Below are 27,883 nucleotides of genomic sequence, written 5' to 3' on the forward strand. Positions count from 1 at the left end.
CTGCATCTAGTCCGGAGCAACCATTCAGTCCAGAGCTGCCTCTCTGTCCGGAGCTGTCCTTCAGTCCGGAGTTGCCCCTCTGTCCTGAGCTACCTCTCTGTCCTGCGCTACCCCTCTGTCCTGAGCTACCCCTCTGTCCTGAGCTACCTCTCTGTCCTGAGTTGTCTATATTTAGGAGGGGCCTTGGTGAAGGTTCCTGGACCATGGTCGGGGGCGAGGGTCGCCACTCAAAGGACGCTAAGGAGGGGGACAAAGACAGTGGTGGAGAGGTGTCCTCGTCCACCGCCGGAGCCGCCACCGCGGACAGATGCCCACCCAGACCCTCCCCTTGAGTTTTAGGGGTGCGTTCGGAGTCCGCACCTCAGGGGGGGGGGGGGTACTGTCACGTCCTGACCATAGTTCTTATGTGTTTTGCTTGTTTAGTGTTGGTCAGGACGTGAGCTGGGTGGGAATTCTATGTTGTGTGTCTAGTTTGTCTGTTTCTGTGTCCAGCCTAATATGGTTCTCAATCAGAGACAGCTGTCAATCGTTGTCCCTGATTGAGAATCATATATAGGTGGCTTGTTTTGTGTTGGGGAGTGTGGGTGGTTGTTTCCTGTCTCTGTGTTTGTGTTCTGCACCAGATAGGACTATCTCGGCTTTCACGTTTGTTATTTTGGTATTTGTTAATGTTCATCGTTTATCGTCTTATTAAACATGTTGAACAATAACCGCGCTGCATTTTGGTCCTCTCCTTCATCCCAGGAAGAAAGCCGTTACACAAATATATTTAAACTTCAGTTTTTCACCATTTCTGACATTTAATCCTAGTAAGAATTCGCTGTTTTAGGTCAGTTAGGATCACCATTTTATTTTAAGAATGTGAAATGTCAGAATATATATATATGTATATAAAACAAATGGTATGTTGGTATGTACAGTACTAGTGTGTTAACATGCAAAACATTTCAATGTAAAAAAATCCCCTCTGAGTTTGGAGGACATAATTGAATTTTAATGTATGGATGATGAAAAATCCAGTCCCTGTTTAAAAGACTGGGCAGGTTATTACCTGGTTATTTCATATTTACATATGCTGTGTGATCTTGGCTTCCATTCCTGTTTGTCAGTTCTTCACTCATTAAGAGGCATTTCCATTCACAGTTGAGATGACTTGTGTTAATTACAGTGAGATTCTTTTGGGAGCTGTTTGGTTAGACTTCAGTGCAGCTTTTGACATTATTGATTATAATCTGCTGCTGGAAAAACTTGTGTTATGGCTTTACATCCCTTGCTATATTGTGGATCGAGAGTTACCTGTCTAAAATAACACAGAGGGTGTTATTTTAATGGAAGCCTCTCCAAAATAATAGATAGTCTGGCATTCCCCAGGGCAGTTGTCTAGGCCCCTTACTTTTTCAATCTTTACTAATGACCTGTCACTGGCACTGAGTAAAGCCTGTGTATCTATGTATGCTGATGACTCAACATTATACACTTCAGCTACCACAGCAAGTGAAATCACTGCAACCCTTAACAAAGAGCTGCAGTCAGTTTTAGAATGGGTGGAAAGTAATAGGCTAGAACTAAATATTTCAAAAACTAAAAGCATTGTATATGGGACAAACCATTCACTAAACCCTAAACTAAATCTTGTAATAAATCATGTGTAAATGTAGCAAGTTGAGAGACTAAACTTCTTGGTGTAACCCTGGATTGTAAACTGTCATGGTCAAAACATATTGATGCAATGGTAGCTACGATGGGGAGAGGTCTGTCCATAATGAAGCGTTGCTCTGCTTTCTTAACAAGGCTATCAACAAAACAAGTCCTACAGGTCGTTGACTACTGTCCAGTCATATGGTCAAGTGCCACAGAGGGACATATGCAAATTACAGTTGGCCCAGAACAGAGCGGCACGGCTGGCCCTTAAATGTACACAGAGAGCTAACATCAATGACATGGCTATAAGCAAAATCAAAATCCAAGATGGCAGCATGTCAAGTCGTTTGTCTGTGACTAGTACATTTTAACCTACTAATAACATATTTATTTATGGTTGAGTAACTTCCTTGTTGTGTAGTGCAAACTACTTTGTTTTTGCTGGTGTAAAGATCACGGGTCTCCCTCAACTCGGCACTTCATTACTTGAAGTTTACCAAAGTAACCCTATCTCTGGCTGGCCTGAGTTCCTTCTTCATCCGCGGAGTGTCTCGTCCAAGCTGCTCCTTTTTGCTCTTCGCCTGGCTGTCAGTGGCAGCTCAACAATCCCCAACCCGTTCTCTCAATCTACTCACACGCGCAAATATTCACATTCAGACTCATACATACACGCTGTCCCTCTCTCCCCTTACCTTCGTTGGCCTCTATTTTTTACATTTGTCAGAGAAAATGACAATTTTCGTGGTATTGCTTTGTGCACTGACTTTACTGAACTCTGGAGAAAACGAACATTGTCGCTGGGTGAGTACATCTGACAATGTGCTCTCCCGTCCATTAGGCATTTTGTCTGCAGGAACTCGCTCTTTTTCACTCGGTCCACTCGTCCAAGTGCCGATGCATTTGTGGCATGATGTGAACAGTACGAATTTGTGTCACTACCAAAGTCTAATGGTTTTAAATTACTGTTTTGTATTGTCTGGAAACTCACTTGTAGAATTCGCTTGCAGTAGGTCTCTTAAAAAAGAGAAGCCGTGCAAGGTTATTAAACAGAGGTGCGTAGTTATTCTTCTTTTGTTGATATCAGGTAACGTGCAACCTAACCTTGGCTCTGATATGCAATGTCTCCAAACCCCCTCTGATTTTAAATCAAGATCTGGTTTTGGTATTGGTATTTTTCATTTAAATGTACACAGCCTGTTGTCAAAAATTGATGGGGTTAGGATTTGGGCTAAATCAACTGATGCTGATGTAATTGTGTTTTCTGAAACCTGGCTCAGCAAGTCTGTTTTTGATAAGGATATTTGTATAAGTGGTTACAATGTTTATCGCACTGATCGAGTTAAGAAAGGTGGGGGCGTGGCTATATATTGTAATGAAACAGGCAGGGAGCAGGTCTCGAACCCTCGACCCCCTAGCCCGAGGTCCGGCGCGCTATCGACTGTGCCGCAAAAGCATGCTCAGACGGCAGAGTCGATTTCCGCTCTTATAAACCCAGGGTCATTACACTACTCCCTCCTTTCAAAGAGCAGGACGCGCTAGCTTGCGACTCGTCTTACAGGAACGAGGTCCGGCGCGCTATCGACTGTGCGGCAAAAGCCTGCTCAAGCGGCAGAGTCAATTTCCGCGCTTATGAGTCAATTGCCGCGCTTATAAACCCAGGGTCGTTACAATATGTAAAAACTAAATTCCCTGTAAGTGTGGCAAAGTCTGAAACTATTTGTAAACAGTTGGAATTTCTTGCTTTGAATATTGAGGTTTCAAAGGGTCTCTCTATAACTGTGATTGGCTGTTATAGACCCCCCTCTGCTCTCGGTTATGCATTTTCTTCTTTGACGCACCTTATGTCTAAACTTCTTTACAGTGAAATGATCTTGATTTGTGATCTCAACTGGTGTTGGTTATTAAAGCCGTGTCTGATGATTTGAAAATATTTTGTAATTGTATGAATCTTACCCAGTTGATTAACTCACCCACTCGCCCAAATCTTAAATGCCCAGATAAATCTCTATAAATCTCTATACACCACCATTGAGCATGAACAAGGTTTGGCAGCTATGCACCATTTCTTGAGTACCCGACCTGAAACTGAGATGCCTCCTACAGAACTCATTGTCTCACTGACTGAATGGACTCTTAATCATAACATCTTTATCTTTCAGGACCGTATTTTTAAACAGGTCAAAGGATGTGCCATGGGAGCTTGCTACAGCCCTTCCTATGCTGGTTTGTACTTGGGTAAATGGGAAAATGACTTCATTTTGGATCCTTCTAATAACCATTTCTTTGACCGGATTATATGGTGGGGACGCTATATTGATGATGTTTGCCTGTTTTGGTCCGGCTCAGAAGATGAACTTATTTCCTTCCACCAATACCTTAACAGCATTAACCCTAACATCAAACTAACTATGGAGTACAGCAAGGATAACATTCATTTTTTGGACCTCGACATTAGTAAAAATGACAAAGGTTGTTTGCACACATCAATCTTTAGGAAGCCTACAGATGGGAATACCATTCTGAGGGCAGACAGCTTTCACCCCAAAAGGCTAAAAGAGAATATTCCATATGGCCAATACCAAAGAGTCCACAGAATTTGCGATCAGGAAACAGACTACAGTGTCAAATCTGCTGAATTGGAGAATCGCTTCTTGAATCGGGGCTACAGCGTTCAGGTCCTGAAAGATGCAGGTATAAGGGCCGGACGACTTGACAGAGAGAACTTGTTGCGAAGGGGAGTGCCTTGTGATACATCAGAGAGAGTGTATTTTGTTACAAAATACAGCACTGAAGCAGAGAACATTAAAAGAATCATTAAAAATAATTGGGGAATCATCCAAAGTGATACGCTACTACGCCAAGTCTTTCCTGAGCCACCAGTCATAAGCTTTAAGAGATGTCCTACCCTAAATGACAAATTAGTCCACAGTTATCTTCCGGGTGACTCTCAAAAAACTTGGCTTGACCACAAACCCAAGGGCTCTTTTAAATGTAACAATTGCAACCATTGCAGTAATATTGCACAGAAGAAGTATTTTGTTGACACAGCTTCCAAAATGGAGTATGACGTCAAGCATTTCATTAACTGTAAAACCACTCATGTCATCTATAGATTGGAATGTCCACAGTGCAAGGTGTTCTACATTGGACGGACAAAGAGACGTCTTCAAGACCGCTTAGCGGAACACAAGTACGCCATACGGGTAGGCAATGAAGACTACCCCATGGCAAGGCACTACAAGTCCCTACACCATGGCAACCCTGCCTCCCTACAACCTATGGGTATTGATCATATTCCGGCCTCTATTAGAAAAGGGGACTGTCTTGAACAGTTAAACCAAAGGGAACGTTTTTGGATTTACAAACTACAGGCCACTAAATACCCTGGTTTAAATGAAGATATGGATTTCTCACCCTTCCTGTAGGGTCGTGATGGGTCCATTTGCTGTCATCTAGTGGACATTTTGCTCAATTGCCCTCAGCTATGTATAGACTGTTGTTGTTCATGTTTTGCTGTGTTCTAGTGTACTATGGAATATATTGCTTTCTTATTCTTGACACTTCTCCCAGTCATATTTAAGGTTAGAACTACTTTTTAGTGTTCTGATACTTCTAGCTTGGAGTTGTATTTTTATGATAACATAGCTACAGTATTTCACCTTTTGATGTGTATAGTATTGCATACTAGGTGTGTCCAATCAATTTTGTAACCACTCCCTCTTCCAATTAGGGCTAATTGGAAAAGCTGTTTAAAAGAGGACATTGTATTCCTTTTTTTGTGTTTTTTTTGTACTCCCTGACTAAGGCCATGCAGCCGAAACGCGTCGGATTTTTAAACTTTGTTTCTATTGAACATGCCATACTAATAAAGGCATTTTAATTAATTATATGAAGAGTGCCTTGGTCCTCCTTTCTTTTTGATGACCAATTTACCCCTTTTACCAAAGAGCACCTTCTATCTACCAAAATGTACTATTGTGTACCTTAGTAGCGCTTCCCTTCCTCCTCTTTCTACTACCCTGATTGATTTGATATGAACAAATGTTCCACATAAATATTCTGCGGTTGGTGTTTTTTGTAATGATTTAAGTGACCATTGTGCTGTTGTTGCTGTTAGAAATGCTAAGGTTCCTAAGTCAAACCCACGTTTTATTCGTAAGAGAAATTTGAATTGTTTTAATGAGCAGGCTTTCTTTCATGATTTGTTTTATTTTGACTGGAGCAAGATTGAGCTTATCCCTGATGTGGAAACTGCCTGGATATTCTTTCATGATGGTTTTTTCCAAATAGTAAACAAACATTCCCCATTCCGCAGGTTTAGGGTTAAAGGGCGGGATAATCCATGGTTTTCTTCTGAGCTGTCTTGTTTTATTCACGACCGTAATCTAGCCTGGGCTAAAGCAAGGAAATCATGTTCTGATGCTGATTGGCTTATTTTTAGGCAGTTACGAAATAAGTGTTATTTTCTTCTCAGGAAGGCCAAGTCTGAATATTTTATGTCTGTTACCACTGATAACCTGAATGACCCTAGAAAGTTTTGGAAGGCTATTAAGTCTATGTCTGGTAACAGTAATGTTAATGAATTACCGTCATGTGTTTTGAAGGACTCTGTTGCTGTATATGACAAAACTGAAATGCTGAATTTTTTCAATGAGCACTTTGTATCATCTGGTAGGCTGTTTGATTCAGTGTCCTCTGTCTCTGTACAACCCTGTGTGGATGAACCAGTGTCCTCTGTCTCTGTACAACCCTGTGTGGATGAACCAGTGTCATCTGTCTCTGTACAATCTGTGTGGATGAACCAGTGAGAGCTGGTCAAAATTTTAGCTTTTTGCCATTCTCAGTGCAGGTGGTACATAAAGCCCTGAAATCCTTAGATCAAAGAAAGCCTTCAGGTCCTGATCTTTTGGATCCCTGCTTTTTAAATCTGGCAGCTGATTTCATAGCTGAACCACTTACATACTGTATCTGTATACTGTATACTGTATCTGTTCAATCTAACCATGGAATGTAATGAAATTCCGAAAATCTAGAAATCAGCATTTGTCCTACCACTTTTAAAAGGGGGAGATCCAACTCTTTTAAGTAATTATAGGCCAATCTCAAAGCTGTCACCCCTGGTGAAAATACTTGAAACCCTTGTGAGTGAACAGCTAAAATAGTTTTTATTTACCAACTCTATTTTATCAATGTACCAATCGGGCTTCAGGAAGAAGCATAGCACAATTACAGCAGCCATGAAGGTTTTAAATGATATCACTGAAGCCCTTGACAAAAAACAGCACTGTGTCTCACTTTTTATTGATCTCTCTAAGGCTTTTGATACAGTTGATCATGTTATACTAAGGCAGAGATTGTCGAGTGTAGGTCTTTCAGAGCATGCAGTTGCGTGGTTTACTAACTATCTGTCTGATAGAACTCAGTGCACTCAATTTGATGGGCTTATGTCTGTTAAATTGTCTGTCTTTAATGGTGTGCCCCAAGGCTCTGTACTTGGTCCTCTCTTATTCACTATTTATATAAATGATTTAGACAAAAATGTCCAAAATGCGCAACTTCATTTTTATGCTGACGATACTGTTATTTACTGTTGTGCTCTTACAAAAGCTGTCCAGAACTTGCAAACTGCTTTTTATACTGTTCAACATACCTTGTGTCAATTGAAGCTTATCCTCAATACTGACAAAACTAAATTAAGGGTGTTTTCTAAAGCAAGAAATAGACCTATGAACCTTTCACCTATTACTACCTGTCAGGGCAAGGAGATTGAGGTTGTAACCTCATATAAATATCTTGGAATTTTAATTGATGACGGCCTCTCTTTTAAATTGCATATTCAACAACTTACAAAAAAATTGAAGCTGAAATTGGGATTTTATTTTAGGAATAAGGCCTGTTTTTCTTTTGAAGCCAGAAGGAGGCTAGTATCAGCTACATTTATGCCTTTACTAGACTATGGGGATATTTTATATATGAATGCTTCCGCTCAGTGTTTGAGATCAATTGACACCCTTTACCATGGCACTTTGAGATTTATTTTAAACTGCAAAACCCTTACTTTGTATACCAGGGTTGGCTGGCCTTCTCTAGTCACTCATCGGCTCAGTCACTAGTATACTTTTATTTATAAAGCCATTTTGGGTTTACTACCTTTTTATTTGGGCGTTTTTATTGTTCAGATATGTGGTGGGTACTCTCTTTGTTCGCTGGACTTTATCCTGCTAACTGTTCCAAATGTCCGAACTGATTTTGGTAAAAGGGCTTTTATGTACTCTGCGCCATCGTCTTGGAACACCTTACAAAATACTGTAATGACCCTGGGTTTATAAGCGCGGAAATCGACTCTGCCGCACGAGCATGCTTTTGCGGCACAGTCGATAGCGCGCCGGACCTCGGGCTAGAAGGTCGAGGGTTCGAGACCTGCTCCCTGCTGTTTAATTACAATACTTTTAAACTGGAAGAACTTGTCCCGATTGGTATTTTTAAATCACTGATGAATGATCTTGAGACTGATTCCCTGATCTGTCAATGTTTTTAATTTGGTGTTTTTGATTTTTGTTATACTCTTGTGAATTCTATGGTTTTTACTAGATTACTTGTAGTTTTTCATGTTGTTTGTCTGTAATTTTTGTAATGACTTGGTGCTGCCTATCTTGGCCAGGACGCTCTTGAAAAATAGATTTTAAATCTCAATGAGCCCTTCCTGGTTAAATAAAGGTTAAATAAAATTTAAAAAATGTTAAATGCTCAAAGTAGAGAAGAGATTGACTGCATCCCTACTTGTCTTTGTGAGAGGGATTGACATGTTGGAAGTACTGAGGTGTCTGTTCAACCTCAGACACCCATGCATACCCCAATAGACATGCCACCAGGGGTCTCTTCACAGTCCCCAAGTCCAGACCAGACTCTGGGAAACGCACAGTACTACACAGAGCCATGACCACATGGAACTCTATTCCACATCAAGTAACTCATGCAAGCAGTGAAATTAAATAAACAAAACAGATAAAACTACACCTTATGGAACAGCGTGGACCGTGAAGAGATACACAGGGACACACACATGCATAATCACACACACACTAGCACACACACTCTATACACATGTACATTTTTAAATTGTCGTATGGTGGTATTGTACATTTTTGTGTTGTAGATATATAGTGGTGTGGTGATGTTATATGATGTACTGTTTTATTTAGGTTGGTTTATTTATTTTGTGATGAGCCTTAATGTGTCTGGACCCGAGGAAGAGTAGCTGCTGCCTTGGCAGGAACTAATGAGAATCCATAATAAATACAATACAAAAATATTGGTGTCTCATCTCTAAATTTATTTGGCATCACTCAAGTTGGGCCTCATAGTGTATTTGACTATATAGATCAAAGGTTGTCAATAGCTTTGACTATTAAATGGCAGGCTGAAATTTGGGTATGATCATGTGAATCAGAGCATTGCAGCAGCAAATCAGGAACTTTGGACCAAATAATAGGCAGACTACTGAAAAGCACAAAGTCTTTGGCGTATTCTATCACTATAGTTGTATTTTTAAGGGTTCAGCTAGGCCACAGTGTGAACTCTATTCAGTGGTGTAAAAATACTTTAAAGTACTACTTAAGTCATTTTTGGGGGGTTTCTGTACTTTACTATTTATATTTTTGACAACTTTGACTTTTACTTCACTACATTCCTAAAGAAAATAATGTACTTTTTACTCCTTACGTTTTCCATGACACCCAAAAGTACTCCTTACATTTTTACAGGAAAATGGTTGAATTGACACACTTATCAAGAGAACATCCCTGGTCATTCCTACTGTCTCTGATCTGGCGGACTCACTAAACACAAATGCTTTGTTTGTAAATTATGTGTTGGTGTGCCCCTGGATATCCGTCAATAAAAAAAGAATACAAAAATGGTGCCGTCTGGTTTGCTTAATATAAGGAATTTGAAATGGTTAATACTTTGACTTTTGATCCTTAAGTACATTTTAGCAATTCCATTTACTTTTGATAATGAACTATATTTAAAACCAAATACTTTTAGACTTTTACTCAAGTAGTATTTTGCTGGGTGACTTTTACTTTAGTAATTTTCTTTTAATTAAGGTATCTTTACTTTTACTCAAGTATGACAATTGAGTACTTTTTCCACTACTGACTAATCCATGCACATAGCCTGGCAAATGTTGAAGAGAACAGATAAGAACTTGTGAAACTAAATGTAGGAACATTTTCTTTGTGAGGAAGAGATGCACCTGATTTAGCTTGCCTGACATTTTGGGACTGTTGGTGCAGTGTTTTGCACTGGCAGAAAACGAAATAATGCCGAGTTCAAGAACAACTGGGAACTGATTAATCTCCGATTTACAACTTCAGTGCGTTCAAAACAACTGGGAACTCGTAAAAAAACAAGCCCCGAATGGGAAAATCGTTTAGAACGGTCATCCAACTCGGAATTCCAAGTCGGAAACCTGGGCATCTTTCTACAGCTCCGACTTTCCGACCTGAAGCTCACTTGTTTTTTCGAGTTCCCAGTTCAAAACAATTGGGAACTCGGAAAAATACGAGGTCAAATCATGACGTCAGTGATCTTCAGGTCGGAAAGTCGGAGCTCTAAAAATATGCCGGGTTCAAAACAACTCGGAACTGGGAATTCGGAAATCTCTGACTTCCGACTTCAGTGTATTCAAAACAACTGGGAACTCTGAAAAATACGAGGTCAAATCATGACGTCAGTGATCTTCAGGCATAGACTGAGGCCCGAGTTCTCGAGTTGGAATTCCGAGTTGGATGACCGTTCAAATAGATTTTTCCCAGTCGGAGCTCGTTTTTTCTGAGTTCCCAGTTGTCTTGAATGCACTGAAGTCGGAAGTCTGATAATTCCGAGTTCTCAGTTCCCAGGTGTTTTGAACATATTACCCGAACTCCGCCCACAATGATGCCTTGTTCAAGACAACTGGGAACTCGGAAATCTCCGACTTCAGTGTGTTCAAGACAAATGGGAACTCGGACAAAAATGTGCCCCCGAGATGGGGAAATTTGTTTGTACGGTCATTCAACTTGAAATTACAAGTTGACAACTTGAGCTCTGACGTTCCGACCTGAAGATCACCGAAGTCATAACTTGACCTCGGTTATTTCCGAGTTCCCAGTTGTCTGGAAAGCACCATGAAGCTCACACGTCTCCTGGTTATGGAAAGCACCATGAAGCTCACACGCCTCCTGGTAAAAACAACAGCAAATGGGCAACGATGCCTGTTTATTGGATATTCAAATAGGAGGAGTGGTCACCTTCATCGACTTCATGAAACCAACTCAGAAGACAAGGCCACCTGAGGAAGAATATATACAACAAAATACATGTTTTAAATGTGTTATATTTGTATAGTCTAGTCATTCAACTGTAGGAGAAATAAAAAGTGATTGCAATCTATAATGGATCCTAACGATTTCAACAGTGGTGGGCGATCGTCAACTTTATCCGACAATAGACAACAGTTACCTGGTCATGGCCACTCGCTTGTTAGAAAATCGGTCTCCGAGGCATCCGTGAAAAGGCAAGCGGTGAAGAGACATCATCATAAACACAATCTGAAGCATCGGTATGAATTTCTTGAAACCCTTGGAAAAGGGACTTACGGAAAAGTGAAGAAAGCAATTGAGAGATGCGGTAGAATGGTACGTTTTTTAATGCTTATTCTCATTTTCAAATGTGTAATGAGTAGCCTTTTTAAATATTTCATGATTTGTCATTACAATTTCATAAAATGTTTAAGGTTTAGGCCTTTAATTCATCTTTTGGCCTACTTTGTTGGTTTAATTATGTAGACTGTTGTATTATTTGTACATTATACCTATAGCCTACTTTCTGTGATAAACTACAAAACCAAAAGTATGTGGACACCTGCTCCTCGAACATCTCATTACAAAATCATAGGCATTAAAATGGAGTTGGTCTACCCTTTGCTGATATAATATTCTCGACTCTTCTGGGAAGGCTTTCCACTAGATGTTGGAACATTGCTGCAGGGACTTGCTTCCTTTCAGCTTCAAGAGCATTTGTGAGGTCGGGCACTGATGTTGGGCGAGTAGGCCTGGCTTGCAGTCAGCGTTCCAATTCATCCCAAGGTGTTCGATGGGGTTGAGGTCAGAGCTCTGTGCAGGCCAGTCAAGTTCTTCCACACCGATCTCGACAAACCATTTCTTTATGGACCTCACTTTGTGCACGGGGGGCATTGTCATGCTGAAACAAGAAAAGGCCTTCCCCAAACTGTTGCCACAAAGTTGGAAGCACTGAATCTTCTAGAATGTCATTGTATGCTGTAGCGTTAAGATTTCCCTTTACTGGAACTAAGGGGCCTAGCCAGAACTATGAAAAACAGCCCCAGAGCATTATTCCTTCTGCACCAAACTTTACAGTTGGCACTATGCATTGGGGCAGGTAGCGTTCTCCTGGCGTCCACCAAACCAAGGTATGTCCGTCAGGCTGCCAGATGGTGAAGCGTGATTCATCACTCCAGAGAACACTTTTCCACTGCTCCAGAGTCCAATGGCGGCAAGCTTTACATCACTCTAGCCGACGCTTGACATTGTTCATGGTGATCCTAGGCTTGTGTGCGGCTGCTCGGCCATGGCAACCCATTTCATGAAGCTCCAGACTAACAGTTCTTGTGCTGACGTTGCTTCAAGAGGCAGTTTCGAACTTGGTAGTGAGTGTTGCAACTGAGGACAGACAATTTTTACGCAATACACTCTTCAGCACTTGGAGGTCCCGTTCTGTGAGCTTGTGTGGCCTATCACTTCGCAGTTGAGCCGTTATTGCTCCTTGACATTTCCACTTCACAATAACATCACTTACAGTTGACCAGGGCAGAAATTTTACAAACTGACTTGTTAGAAAGGTGGCATCCTATGACGGTGCCATGTTGAAAGTCACTGAGCTCTTCAGGAAGGCCATTTTACTGCCAATGTTTGTCTATGGAAATTGTATGGCTGTGTGCTCGATTTTATACACCTGTCAGCAACTGGTGTGGCTGAAATCGCAGAATCCACTAATTTAAAGGGATGTCCACATACTTCTGTGTATATAGTGTATCTGATGCCATGTCAGACCAAATTGTAGTTGTACAGAGGAGACTGAAGCAAGCACACGTAATTGTGTATGTTCTGTCATGACTCACTCAAACTACAATGACACACAACAATGACACACTGTGAGTGGTTCACCAGGAGCTTGAATAGACTTTCCTTTAAAAACAAAAACAGGTATTTCCATTAGCACACCCATATCTCCTTTACACTGTAGAAACTCCTAAAGGTGGGTGATCGCCTGCTGGTATTTATAGGCCTGGGTTATTTTACCCATACCATTTAGCTGTGTGCAGCCTGCATTAGAAAGAGAAACATGTTTTGATGAGACTTTATAAACTGGTATTCTACAACATCAGCAATGGATTCATTCTGTGATCTTTTCCACACTGTGACCTACCCTTGTTTGGTTGGATCTACTAAGACTAAACATGTCCAGGCTATTGAGCACCCAACATGTCAGAACAAAGAGGCACCAAACTGGCCTGTAGCCTATTCTGCAATGCCTGCCTGGCAGTGAATAGCTCTGTGGGCAGACAGTTGGCAATTTGACACTGGTATCAGAGGTTTCTGGGAAGGCATGCCACTTTCTATTTACCCTCAGTTTTGGAATGTGTTGAGTAAAGATTTAGGCAAATGTATGTTTGAGTAAGAGTTCAACGGTTAAGACAACAGGACATGCTCTGGGATGGTTCAGTACAGTCCAATAAACCTCCCACATATCCAGACCATAACAATGTATGTGCACTTCTTATCTGTCCTAAAGAACATCTCCAAACAGTCTGAGCTCGTTGTATTCATTCACCTCTTGGGTACGTTGTATACAAGGAGGAGTTACAATGACCGACTACTTGGCAATAGATGCCAATGACTATGAATGACCTTAATTCAGTACTGACAATTGAGAGCCATACTGGAAAAACACATTGTTATTGTAGTTTCAAACAGGGCATTAAAAGTGTAGTTCTCATCTAATCAAGCACAAGACTGAAATGTGCGTAACAACATGTTCCTGTGTCCAGGGCAACCGACCTCCAAATACAATTTAGTGATCCATCAAAATCATCTTTAGCCCTGACTGGGGCAGTTGCATACATTTAATGCAGGGGATGGGTGGATAGTTGTAGTTTACTAACATATGTGGGTTCGCAAAGTGGAAGTCCATGTCCCAAAATCTCAACACTTTTCAAGTCCCACATAATCCTGTCCTCATGGTATTTATTATGTGTAAAATGTGACACAGAGGTGTCATCTGTAACCCAGAATTGTCCTTGGAAAGGACACTGGAGTTTTGGTGTCTTCTGATGGGGTGGTAGTTGGTCATCCTAAAACGGCTCTCTAATCTAGGCCTACCTCCCAGGTATGGAGGAGGGACAGCTGGGTAAATTCCCACCTGGCTGAGGTGCATTCCTGTCCTGTAGCCTAGGGGCAAAAAGAGAGGGGGATGGGAGAATGAGGTAAAAAAAAATACATTTACTTGTGATTATTCACAATTTGTTTGCTGACAAACATCAAACATTCAGTATGTAATTTGTATGTTCAAAACAAATAATATATTTGTCAGTATTAACCTCAGTGAACAGTTGCAGCAGTTTTGTAGCCAAAACTAGGCAATATTGGGTCATAACACGATGCCTCTATGGTGTAACCTTGGACTTCTGTCATATTGATCAGCAGGAGGGGGGTTAGAGAGAGTGGGAGAAAGGAGGGCAATTGTTATTTGTTAGCTAAAGAAAGTACATTTATTTGTCACAGAGAGATTAATGGACCCCAACCCTGCATCCTGACCAGTAACGGTGATGTTAAACATCAACATTATACTATTCATCATTTACCATTAGGGAAGCAGGAAACACAATTCGTAGGAAAGAACACAAGAGGGGGTTTTATTTTGGGGTTTCCTTTGATGTGGTCGCGTCATAGTAATGGATTGTTCCATAAGGAAATAGATATATTTCCATTTAGGGCAATTCCACGGTAGCAGACAGATGCTCACACCCTTCTTGACGGTGGACATGCACAAGCACAAAGATACAGTATATTACTCATTATATTTTGAGATAGAAGCAGGGAGAAAACAACAGTTGAACATTCTATGCTGACCTTCAAAACATGCATGTGCTGAGGTGTCTAAAAATAAGTTTGGTTTGTTTGTCCATGAAAGTCCATGCTAAATCAGCTGGGGTTGGGCCCTTTCCAAGCAGTGTGCTGTTAAAGGTTGGGCTGGTTACTGTGGGGAAACATCCTGAGAAAATTGAAGAAAGTGATGATTGGAATTCCCCTCCCAAAACTTCTGTATAGACTTGGAAGATAAAAGTGTTGTGTCTGCATACCTGGCTGGGGTGGCTGTATCATCACACACGGCTTGTTCCACCAAAGGAAGAAGCATTTCTCTCTGCTCCATCTTCCTATATCTTCCAGTCTAATGGCACAGAGATGTATAACTCAATGCTGGGAGTGACCTTTTAAAACAATGGAGGGCATCATTTTAAACTACAGGCTCTATGTACAGCATTCTGTGTTCTGCTGCTCCTATCCCTTCGTGAAATCCTGTATGTTTCATATTACATAATCAAAGGAGCTTCATCTTTAGGCTAGCCTCCCACAGAGCGTGGGCATCAAACATCAGTGTGTGTAGTTGTGGGGGGCTCCCGAGTGGTGCAGCGGTCTAAGGCACTGCATCTCAGTGCTAGAAGCATCACTACAGACTCTGGTTCGATTCCAGGCTGTATCACAACCGGCTGTGATTGGGATTCCCATAGGGTGGGGCACAATAACCCAGACAACGCTGGGCCAAGAGTTTGGCCGTGGTAGGCCGTCATTGTAAATAAGAATTTGTTCTTAACTGACTTGCATAGTTAGATAAATAAATAAAATTGGTCCTCGCCACAGTGTTTTACAGGGCCAGTATTTGGTGGCTATACTCCACCTGTATTGAAGAATAACACATAAACATGACGTTAACACTGGCTCAGTGTGACTTGAGCATTAGTTTGGCCATGAATCCAGTCAACAGACACAACAACCGAAGGATTCATCCTGAGGTAAGTAACATTGATAGGAGAAGACGTATCCAGACTATGACTCATAGGAAGAGGCCGTGAGTGTGAAGGTCTTGTCTGGTATTCCTCCTCCTGTCACCGAGTGTTTCTGTGGTCTTTATTAGGGTGAATGTGAAGGGCTGAAGAAGACCACATTCTCTAACCATCGGCTGCCCCTCATAACCCCCTCTTCTCTCCTTTGATATACTTTTACGCACTCTGGGTCGGTGTGGAATCCCATACATCTAGACAAGCCTGCATCACATAGGCTAAGACACATGCACACTCCTTCATGTACACATGGATAGAGTGCAATCTATTATACATACAACAATATAAAAGGCATATAGTTAAACATTAGCACCAATCACAGATAGCATCTCAACACGCATGTTTCACACAGGCCACCATATACACACAGATATGCTGACATTTAGTTACACCCCTGCATGTTTACATGCAGTCACACCCTGATGCATGTGTGCATTTAAACTCTGTCACTTCTATTCAAATGATCTAATTCTGGGGGCCTCACTGACGTCATACGAGACAATGCATTTTATCACAGCAGCCAGTACACTGTCCCTCCTTCTACTGCCCTGTCACAGTAGCACTATGGTGTTTTCAGTTAACACTTTCAGCCCAATAATCCTCAGGCTATGGAAGGGTAAAGCTAAACTAAGTTTATGATTGCTCCTTTCATTTGGATAAATTGTTTCTAATCTACATGTTGCCTAACCTCTTCCCCAGGCTACATGTTGCCTAACACTCTTGGCTAGGTTTTTAAAAAACAAACAATTACTCACTTAGTTTTAGTTTGGTATTATATTTGTGAACTCGGCAAAGAAAGAAACGTCCCTATTTCAGGACACTTTTTTCAAAGATAATTCGTAAAAATCCAAATAACTTCACAGATCTTCTTGTAAAGGGTTTAAACACTGTTTCCCATGCTTGTTCAATGAACCATAAACAATTAATAAACATGCACCTGTCGTTAAGACACTAACAGCTTACAGACGGTAGGCAATTAAGGTCACAGTTATGAAAAGTTAGGACACTAAAGATGCCTTTCTACTGACTCTGAAAAACACCAAAAGAAAGATGCCCAGGGTCCCTGCTCATCTGCGTGAACGTACCTTATGCATGCTGCAAGGAGGCATGAGGACTGCAGATGTGGCCAGGGCAATAAATTGCAATATCCGTACTGTGAGACGCCTAAGACGGCTCTACAGGACGGACAGCCGATTGTCCTCGCAGTGGCAGACCACGTAAAACAACAACTGCACAGGATCGGTACAGCCGAACATCACACCTGCAGGACAGGTACAGGATGGCAACAATAACTGCCCGAGTTACACCAGGAATGCACAATCCCTCCATCAGTGCTCAGACTGTCCGCAATAGGCTGAGAGAGGCTGGACTGAGGGCCTGTTGTAAGGCAGGTCCTCACCAGACATCACCGGCAACAACGTCGCCTATGGGCACAAAGCCACCGTCGCTGGACCAGACAGGACTGGCAAAAAGTGCTCTTCACTGACAAGTTGTGGTTATGTCTCACCAGGGGTGATGGTCGGATTCATGTTTATCGTCGAAGGAATGAGCGTTACACCGAGGCCTGTACTCTGGAGCGGGATCGATTTTGGAGGTGGAGGGTTCATCATGGTCTAGGGCGGTGTCACAGCATCATTGGCCTGAGCTTGTTGTCATTGCAGGCAATCTTAACACTGTGTGTTACAGGGAAGACATCCTCCTCCCCTCATGTGGTACCCTTCCTGCAGGCTCATCCTCTTTTCTCTGTATATATCAATGATTTCGCTCTTGTTGCGGGTGATTCTCTGATCCACCTCTACGCAGACGACACCATTCTGTATACTTCTGGCCCTTTGGACACTGTGTTAACAAACCTCCAAACGAGCCTCAATGCCATACAACACTCCTTCCGTGGACTCCAACTGCTCTTAAATGCTAGTAAAACAAAATGCATGCTCTTCAACCGATCGCTGCCCGCACCCGCCCGCCTAGCATCACTACTCTGGACTGTTCTGACTTAGAATATAACTATAAATACCTAGGTGTCTGGTTAGACTGTAAACTCTCCTTCCAGACTCACATTAAGCATCTCCAATCCAGAGTTAAATCTAGAATCGGCTTCCCATTTCGTAACAAAGCCTCCTTCAGTCATGCCGCCAAACATACCCTCGTAAAACTGACTGTCCTACCGATCCTTGACTTCGGCAATGTCATTTACAAAATAACCCCCAACACTCTCTACTCAGCAAATTGGATGCAGTCTATCAGTGCCATCCGTTTTGTCACCAAAACCCCATATACTACCCACCATTGTGACCTGTATGCTCTCGTTGGCTGGTCCTCGCTACATATTTGTCGCCAAACCCACTGGCTCCAGGTCATCTATAAGTCTTTGCTAGGTAACACTCCGCCTTATCCTCAGCTCACTGGTCACCATAGCAACACTCACCCGTAGCACGCGCTCCAGCAGGTATATTTCACTGGTCATCCCCAAAGCCAACACCTCCTTTGGCCGCCTTTCCTTACAGTTCTCTGCTGCCAATGACTGGAACGAATTGCAAAAATCACTAAAGCTGGAGACTTCTATCTCCCTCACTAACTTCAAGCATCGGATGTCAGAGCAATTTACCGATCGCTGCAGCTATACACAGCCCATCTGTAAATAGCCCATCCAACCAACTACCTACCTCATCCCCATATTTGTTTTTGTTTTACTGCTCTTTTGCACACCAGCATTTTAACTTGCACATCCTCATCTCCACATACAGTTGAAGTCAGAAGTTTACATACACCTTAGGCAAATACATTTAAACTCAGTTTTTCACAATTCCCTGACATTTTAATCCTAGTAAAAAGTCCCTGTCTTAGGTCAGTTTGGATCACCAATTTATTTTAAGAATGTGAAACGTCAGAATAACAGTAGAGAATGATTTATTTTTTTCATAACATTCCCAGTGGGTCAGAAGTTTACATGCACTCAATTAGTATTTGGTAGCATTGCCTTTAAATTGTTTAACTTGGGTCAAACATTTTGGGTAGCCATCCACAAGCTTCCCACAATAAGTTGGTTGAATTTTGGCCCATTCCTCCTGACAGAGCTGGTGTAACTGAGTCAGGTTTGTAGGCCTCCTTGCTCTCACACGCTTTTTCAGTTCTGCCCACAAATTGTCTATAGGATTGAGGTCAGGGCTTTGTGATGGCCACTCTAATACCTTGACTTTGTTGTCCTTAAGCCATTTTGGCACAACTTTGGAAGTATGCTTGGGGTCATGGTCCATTTGGAAGACCCATTTGCGACCAAGCTTGAACTTCCTGACTGATGTCTTGAGATGTTGCTTCAATATATCCACATAATTTTCCTGCCTCATGATGCCATCTATTTTGTGAAGTGCACCAGTCCCTCCTGCAGCAAAGCACCCCCACAGCATGATGTTGCCACCCCCGTGCTTCACGGTTGTGATGGTGTTCTTCGGCTTGCAAGCCTCCCCCTTTTCCCTCCAAACATAACGATGGTCATTATGGCCAAACAGTTCTGTTTTTGTTTCATTAGACCTGAGGACATTTGTCCAAAAAGTACGATATTTGTCCCCATGTGCAGTTGCAAACCGTAGTCTGGCTTTTTTATGGCGGTTTTGGAGCAGTGGCTTCTTCCTTGCTGAGCGGCCTTTCAGGTTATGTCGATATAGAACTCATTTTACTGTGAAGTTAGGCCTTGAAATACATCCACAGGTACACCTCCAATTGACTCAAAGGATGTCAATTAGCCTATCAGAAGCTTCTAAAGCCAGGACATCCTTTTCTGGAATTTTCCAAGCTGTTTAAAGGCACAGTCAACTTAGTGTATGTGAACTTTTGACCCACTGGAATTGTGATACAGTGAAATAATCTGTCTGCAAACAATTGTTGGAAAAATTACTTGTGTCATGCACAAAGTAGATGTCCTGACCGGCTTGCCAAAACTATAGTTTGTTAACAAGAAATGTTTTGAGTGGTTGAAAAACAAGTTTTATTGACTCCAATCTAAGTGTATATAAACTTCCGACTTGCACTGTATATCACTCGTGTAAATTGCTAAATTGTAATTACTTCACCACTTTTGGCCTATTTATTGCCTTACTTCATTTGCACACATTGTATACAGATTTTTCTATTGTGTTATTGACTGTACGTTTGTTTATCCCATGTGTAACTCTGTGTTCTTTTTGTCGCTTTGCTTTGCTTTATCTTGGCCAGGTCACAGTTGTAAATGAGAACTTGTTCTCAACTGGCCTACCTGGTTAAATAAAGGTGAAAAAAATAAAATAAATACATGACCCTCCAGCATGACAATGCCACCAGCCATACTGCTTGTTCTGTGCGTGATTTCCTGCAAGACAGGAATGTCAGTGTTCTGCCATGGCCAGCGAAGAGCCCGGATCTCAATCCCATTGAGCATGTCTGGGACCTGTTGGATCGGAGGGTGAGGGCTAGGGCCATTCCCCTCAGATGTCCACGAACTTGCAGGTGCCTTGGAGGAAGAGTGGGGTAACATCTCACAGCAAGAACTGGCAAATCTGGTGCAGTCCATGAGGAGGAGATACACTGCAGTACTTAATGCAGCTGGTGGCCACACCAGATACTGACTGTTACTTTTGATTTTGACCCCGCCTTTGTTCAGGGACACATTATTCAATTTCTGTTAGTCACGTGTCTGTGGAACTTGTTCATTTTACGTCTCAGTTGTTGAATCTTATGTTCATACAAATATTTACACAAGTTTGCTGAAAATAAGCGCGGTTGACAGTGAGAGGACGTTTCTTTTTTTTGCTGAGTTTATCTTTTACCAAATCTAATTCTCCTACATTCCTTTCACATTTCCACAAACTTAAGTGTTTCCTTTCAAATGGTACCAAAAAAATGCATATCCTTGCTTCAGGGCCTGAGCTACAGGCAGTTAGATTTGGGTACGTAATTTTAGGCGTACCCAAATAATATATATTTTTTTAAAGGGGCCGATCCTGAAGAGGTTTTAAATCTTCCTGGCAAGGCCCATTTGCTACCATTGTATGGATTTTAACGTCTACTTGATTAACTGTCTTACATTGTGCTGTTTGGTTTCTGTGACATTCCCTTGGCAGGACTTGCTACAATATTTGGTATATTGACTGTCTTTAAGAATAAACTGATTCATGTTTAACCTGTCAGTGATGGTGGATGCTTTATATCAGGCGTGTCAAACTCATTCCATGGAGGGCCTAGTGCAGGGATCATCAACTAGATTTAGACGTGGGATGATATTGTTATGTACTTTTTTGGGGAGCGAATGGTCGGGGTAATAAGTCCCTGTTCTGATGCACGACACAACCCTAAGACATGGTATATTGGCCATATACCACAAACCCCTGAAGTGCCTGACTACTATTATAAGTGGGTTACCAATGTAATTAGAGCAATAAAAATAAATGTTTTGTCATATCCGTGGTATACGGTCTGATATACCATGGCGATCAGACAATCAGCATTCAGGGCTCTAACCACCCATTTTTTTTATTTTTTTTATTACAAATCATTTGTAGATTGCAAATTGACTGCAAGAAGCCCAAACACATATTTGACTAAAACATAATCATTTCAAATCTTGCTTACATTTGTATACGATCATGTGTGTCTGTTATTTGTGGGAATACTTGAACAGATTTCTGAGAGAAAAAAATGTACAGCCTTTTATGTCCAGCAATAATACAAAAATACAATTTTGCTCAGAAAACTTGGGAAATTTCAAGTTTTTTTCCTTTCAACTAAGACCTAGACAACCAGGTGAGGGGAGTTCTTTACTAATCAGTGATCTTAATATTCTTAATTCCATTCTTTAACTTTTTAGTTTTGAGTTTATTGTTCGATATTACTGCACTGTTGGAGCTAGGAGTAAAAGCATTTTGCTACACCCGCAATAACATCTGCTAAATATGTGTATGCGACCAATAAAATGTGGGAGGAGCGACACCCCGCAGACACTCCGCCCTCTGGAATGAGTTTGACTTGTGCATTATATGATCATATTACATTGAAAATGACATGCAATTTAAAGTAAACACAGTTTGTTCTAATGCATACCTTTCTCAAAGCCTTATTTTATTGTTCTTCTCTTTACCTTTACCCAGGTTGCCATTAAGTCCATCAGAAAGGAGAAGATCCAGGATGAGCAGGACCTAGTGCACATTCGCAGAGAGATTGAGATCATGTCCTCACTCAATCACCCCTACATCATCACCATATATGAAGGTACATACGTCTGTGTCTCAAATCCCAATGAGGGATTTTTTGATTTAATTTGCCCTTTATTTAGACAGGGAAGTCACATTGAGACCCAGGTTGCGGTCAGCCCTGTTGATTTTACAATAGTCACGCACAGATACAGTAGTAAAACTTCTCAGGAACAAAACAATAAGATGTGATGAAACACTGAACTTTGTGGAGCAGAGTCTGGTCACGGAAGACTTTGTTTGACATTAATTTGTTCTTGGTTACATAACCCGCTGCAGTGCCATCTGAGCTTCCCAATTCCCCATCACCACTGATGTGTTTTCCCTGTAACAACCCATCCCGCCTACGTTGCCATGTACCTTTTGTTTGACTGTTTTTCTGTGTGTGGCCTCGCAGTGTTCGAGAACAAGGACAAGATTGTGATTGTGATGGAGTATGCTAGCCGAGGTGACCTTTACGACTACATCTCTGAAAAGCAGAGGATCTCAGAACGCGAGGCCAGACACTTCTTCAGACAAATCGTGTCAGCTGTACACTACTGCCACAGGGTAAGGCATTGCATCTCTATTAGTCTGTCTTGACAGAGTATGAGATTTGGTTCTGAGATTAGCCTACATCTCTGTACACTTGTTTCGTATTTACCAATAGAGTGGTCTCGTATAATTACAGCCATTTTTTGTTTTTCTTAAATCAGCCGAAACAAAGAACAGACCACTGTTAAATCTCCATCAGTGTCCACAACATGCTGTACCTCATGGGCATATTTGTGACTGGGCACACAGGGACAGGAAGTAGGCAGGGAACCCCACTAGCCTGCCCACTCATCAGCCTAGAGTGCTGGCAAAGCCACCCTGGCAGTTACATAATGGGCATCATTCACCGTCGGCCAGCTCTGTAGGGTGAAATGAACCGTTAGGTTTATGGAGAGCCAGCGTCAGGGCTAAAGGCCATTCGTCTCAACACAATCACACACATACACATCCTCTCTCTGTCTCTCTCTCTCTAATGAGGATGCGAGGGAACAGACGGGCTCTGTGAACACACACATGCACACACACATCTACTCGTTACTCCCCCAAGGCCCATAGTAGTGTTGCAAACAATCACTGTGTCTAGCGTACTTGGTGTAATAGTATACTGTTTTTCTGTAAATTACAGTAAGAACCACTTAGGCCTGTTCTCTGTGAGGTAGGGTGAGTTTAGTACCATATAAAACCGACCTGAGTTGACAAAGTGAAGGAAATGGGCCGGTAAAGGCTCTCTCTCTCTCTCTGCTACCCAGCTGTCTATTATGTTTGTCTTTTGTCAGACATGTCAATATTTGAGGTACTTTATTGCTGTTTGAGCTGTATGAAATTGCTCTTAGGCTGGTTGTTTAGTGGTAGGATATTGTTGGTCCAATAAAATGTGGTCCCTCATTAAGTCAACTATTTTGTATTATCAATTTGATGTACAGTACATTTAGAAACAAATGTAAATCAATAAGTAGTATGTTCTGAACCCTTTTACAGTTACTAAAAGCATTATTATATGTTCACTGGCTCTTGTATGTTTTCTTTACCTCAATGCAACATCAAATGGAAATTCCACATAGTTAAAATTTTAGCACATTTTTGAGTGATTATAACAGGAGTTGCAAGACAAATAGTTTGACCTGCATTTCTTGAAGTTGAACTAAATTTAAGCTCTTGCTCCACGCCTGTCAGAGGCATGCCCCCCTGTAGAGTGGAGGACAATGGAGCATAGCTGACATTCCAGAACAATCTTCTGTTGGAACAACCTCTGTTCTGACCCAAATGTTGAGGGCTTCACTCTTTTTTTTAATTTATTTTATTTTTTTTTTTTTTACACATTGTGGGCAAATAGCAAAGACTCAAATCAGCCATCTTAGGTGTCAACTGTGTCAACATGAAGACCTTAATAGTTTGTATCTTCTTCCATCACACAGAATGGGATAGTACATCGGGACTTGAAGCTGGAGAACATTTTACTAGATGGAAAGGGCAATATTAAGGTATGGACAAAGGGCTACTGTGTCTCAGCACTTGTGACAATCTACAATCTTTATAATTTGCGCACCTGAGGCATTCACACGTAGGCCACTCTCATACCTGAACAGTATCACACTGCAGTGTTGCTTGGAGAATTTACACATGAACAACTCTCACATATTGGTGGAAAACGATTCCCGCCATCCACTCCAATTCGGTTCTCTCTACTTTCACTTGTTTGTAGTTCCTAGTGTTCATTGAATAGTGATTGTATCTAATGGCAAAATTTTATTTGATTGTTGTTCCAGATTGCTGACTTTGGGCTGTCCAACCTGTACCGTGGTGATGAGTACCTACAGACGTTTTGTGGCAGCCCTCTGTATGCTTCTCCAGAGATTGTTAACGGGCGGCCGTACAAAGGGCCTGAGGTGGACACCTGGTCGCTGGGCGTTCTGCTTTACACCCTGGTCCATGGGGCCATGCCCTTCGATGGGCAAAACTACAAGAACCTGGTCCAGCAGATTAGCACTGGAAACTACCGCAAACCCACCAACCCTTCAGGTGAGAGTATAGCCTCTCCTAACTGGGATGTAGTTCTGCCATGTAGTGGTGTGTGTTTTAGTTATTTCTTATTGTAGCCCAGCAGAGCTGTGTCAGTTGTAAATACTGGTTTATGTTCTTCCTCCCTGTCTCAGATGCCTGTGGGCTGATTCGCTGGATGCTAATGGTGAATCCTGAGCGCAGAGCTACGATAGAGGAGATTGCTGGACACTGGTGGCTCAGCTGGGGTTACCAGAAACCCCTACTGGCCGAGAGTGAGAATGCGACATTGCTACAACCAAGTGAAAAGACCACTGCATCCACACAGCAGCCTGGAGGCCTTGCCAGCATTGCCAGTTGGCTGCGTCGAAACTCCCGGCCCTTACTGGAGAACAGCTCCAAGGTGCGCTGTCTGCTGCGGTCCCACGGGAGCGGTGGAGGGGATGTGGTGCGTCAGCGGTCCCTACGGAGGTCACGCAAGGAGAACAACGTGTCCCAGACCATGAATGATGGGGCCACCGCTCGGCCCTCCAAGGGCATACTGAAGAGACGAGGTAGCCTGAAGCAGAAGGCCCTCAGCGAGGCTACAACCCCAGTGATGGAGGAACCAGTGAGGGACTATGAACTCTCCACCCCGGCCCAGCCCCCGCCTGTTGCATCACTGCCCCGCAAAGGCATCTTGAAGAAACCAGCCGAGCGAGAGTCTGGCTACTACTCTTCTTCCCCAGACAGCAGTGACTCTGCCCAGACACCCCAGGCCCAGCTCTGCCCCTCAGCACCGCCCCACCGAAAGGGCATCCTGAAGCGCCACGGCAAGTTCTCTTCAGGCCTACTGCAGGAGTTTGGGTCTCTGGACCAGCTGGCGACCTCCCTGCCAAGGGGGGGCACGAGAGCACGACCCAGCGGGGCAATCAGCGAGGACAGCATCCTCTCCTCAGAGTCCTTTGACCAGCTGGATCTGCCTGACCGCGTGGGGCCAGCGGCACCCAGCGAACGCCCAGCCAAGGGCACCATGAGGGGCTGCGTGTCCGCTGACAACCTCCTGGACATCCGAGAAGAGGGGCTTGGGCAAGACCTGCTGAGGCAGAGAGGACCCTGGGACATGGCCTGTTACCAGTCTGGGGTGGCTGACAGCGCATTCTCCATCACAGACTGTGAGAACGTGACAGAAGCCTACAAGCATGCCATGGTGATTGGAGGAGCTGCAGCCAGCTGAGGACCAGCAAGTGTCCCAGGACAGTATAATACAGCATTCTCAAAGGACTGAGGCAGTTGTTTAAAGTTGGCTGATAGCTGAACACATTTGTGGTAATGTGTGACTTGATAGCCAAAGTGGTATAGGAGAAGTGAGAAGCTACAGTAGCCACTCGGGATGTGACATTGATGCAGTACTATAAGAACTTTACCAAAAACAGATTCTAGCAAAGGGAGAAAGAATCTAGGCTCATATCAGATTTATTGCTAGTTTAGACAAACAGTGTAAAATAAATGCCTTTCAATTAGTTAACTCGATGAGAGATTCCCATTTTTTTGTTTTCTTTGCCAGGGATATCCAGACTTTTCAATACAATAATTTTTTTCAGGGACTAAATGTTTGGTCAGAAAAACTGAATAGACACAGTGTTTTTCAAAAATATTGGTAGCTGTTAATTGTTACATTTTGTCTGGACCAAGTTCCAATTGGCTTTGGGGGGTTTTCAATGTTGACTTTTGGATTTTGATTTCAAAATGTAGCATTTTTGTTCAGGGTTTGAGGGAATTGCGTTTTTAATACCAAAGCTAAAATGTGAAAACATGTAGAGCACTTTTTTTTCTGTTCAATCACCATGTTAATAAGACAGATTCATCTGGAGCTGCAGAGTCTACTACTGATTGTTATGGTTCAACTTTTAGAACTGGAATTTATTTACACCTGGAAAGATGACTCACAATAATAAGTAAAGGTAATAATGACATCCATTAAAGGGGCAATCTGCAGTTGGTACATCCATTATTAAACATTTAAATTAATGACGAATATAACTCATCAGCTTAGTTCAACTGTCGTACCCCATCAGAACCCAAAATATGAGCTTGTTATACTCCTTTGTTTTAAACAATGTAAACTAAAACTAATCTTGAAATCATGGATGGTCAGTCCCTTTATACATAGCTCTGTACATTTTGAGTGGTTACATTTCTCCAGCCCCACCCCTCAGCTGTTTACCGGGTTACCGCTTTATTGTTCAAACTGCAGATTGCCCCTTTAAGCCCTGAGGCACACTAGCAAGAACTTGTAGAACCTGCTACTATTCTATTCAGCCTAAGTTGACTCGGTGTACAGTGCATTTCAGATGAAAAGGGGGGTTTACAGTAAATGTTAAGAACCTCAGTCTTTTGGCAGGTTAAGTATTGAAGCAGTATTCCAGCTGTTCTCTGGAATTAAACCATGATCTTTAGCATGTGTGGTAACTAGTTAATGTGTAACTTCCCCAGACAGTGAACTGAAGAACTAGTTCAGACCGATACATGTGACATTTTTATGAGTTAATTAATTTACAAGGACGGGTCTAAAGGTGCGTTTCGGTTTCCCAGTAACAGCATGTGGCCAAAGACTGGTATTTGTGACTTTGATGTGCCCTCTGGGCATTTCATGATTATGACTAGGATTGATTCAATTTATTCTGTTTTAACACCTTAACATGATTAATACTATGAAAAACTGTGCCTAGGAGCTGCTCAGACTATTGAAACCTGATAATTATATAAAATGTTTATCAGGGTTCTCTTGAATGTGGAACAAACTGCACACAAAGCTTCGCACAAGGGGCTACAACATCAAGTTGCTGTTCAATGACTGGAATGTGGTGATTTCTTATTGTTGGTTTTTAATAGGTTGCTTTTATATTTAACACTGTAGGGATAAAGGGAAATAGAACTCTTGGTTTTAGTAGTATACAAGAGCGGTCAACAAAGGAGGTTAAAACACAAAGATATTCACACTTTGATGCTCAAACAGATTCAGGTGATTATTTTTTTCCCCCTCAGTATTATACAGGAACTACAAAATGTTCATACAGTTCCATTAAGTGACCTATCAATTGTTAGCCAACTCATGTCAACACAACCATAAAAATATGTTGCCATGTTAATAGATACAGGTAAATCTAAGCAATTATGTTTTTCATGAGTGGGACATGATCCATGTTTGCCAAAGTGCCCGGCTTATCTGTTGTCAGCTTGTGCTCTGATCTGACTTGGCCCAGTGAATCATTAAAAAAAATTGAAATTAACTATACCCATATGAATGATTCCTTTTTTGTCTTTG

The 27,883-nt window shown here is 42.1% G+C and overlaps 1 protein-coding gene across 1 annotated transcript; it reads left to right on the forward strand.

Annotated features, from left to right (window-relative positions):
- The first annotated feature begins 10,896 nt into the window (after window positions 1-10,896).
- Window positions 10,897-27,853, forward strand: nuak2 (NUAK family, SNF1-like kinase, 2). Its single transcript, XM_039015941.1, has 6 exons — window positions 10,897-11,321; window positions 21,943-22,063; window positions 22,442-22,593; window positions 23,994-24,059; window positions 24,345-24,597; window positions 24,732-27,853. The coding sequence occupies exons 1-6, from the start codon at window positions 11,079-11,081 to the stop codon at window positions 25,790-25,792; spliced, it is 1,896 nt and encodes a 631-aa protein (XP_038871869.1). The 5' UTR covers window positions 10,897-11,078; the 3' UTR covers window positions 25,793-27,853.
- Window positions 27,854-27,883: the final 30 nt, after the last annotated feature.

The sequence above is a fragment of the Salvelinus namaycush genome, chromosome 20 (assembly GCF_016432855.1).
Source record: "Salvelinus namaycush isolate Seneca chromosome 20, SaNama_1.0, whole genome shotgun sequence".
In the NCBI taxonomy this organism is placed as follows: Eukaryota; Metazoa; Chordata; class Actinopteri; order Salmoniformes; family Salmonidae; genus Salvelinus; species Salvelinus namaycush.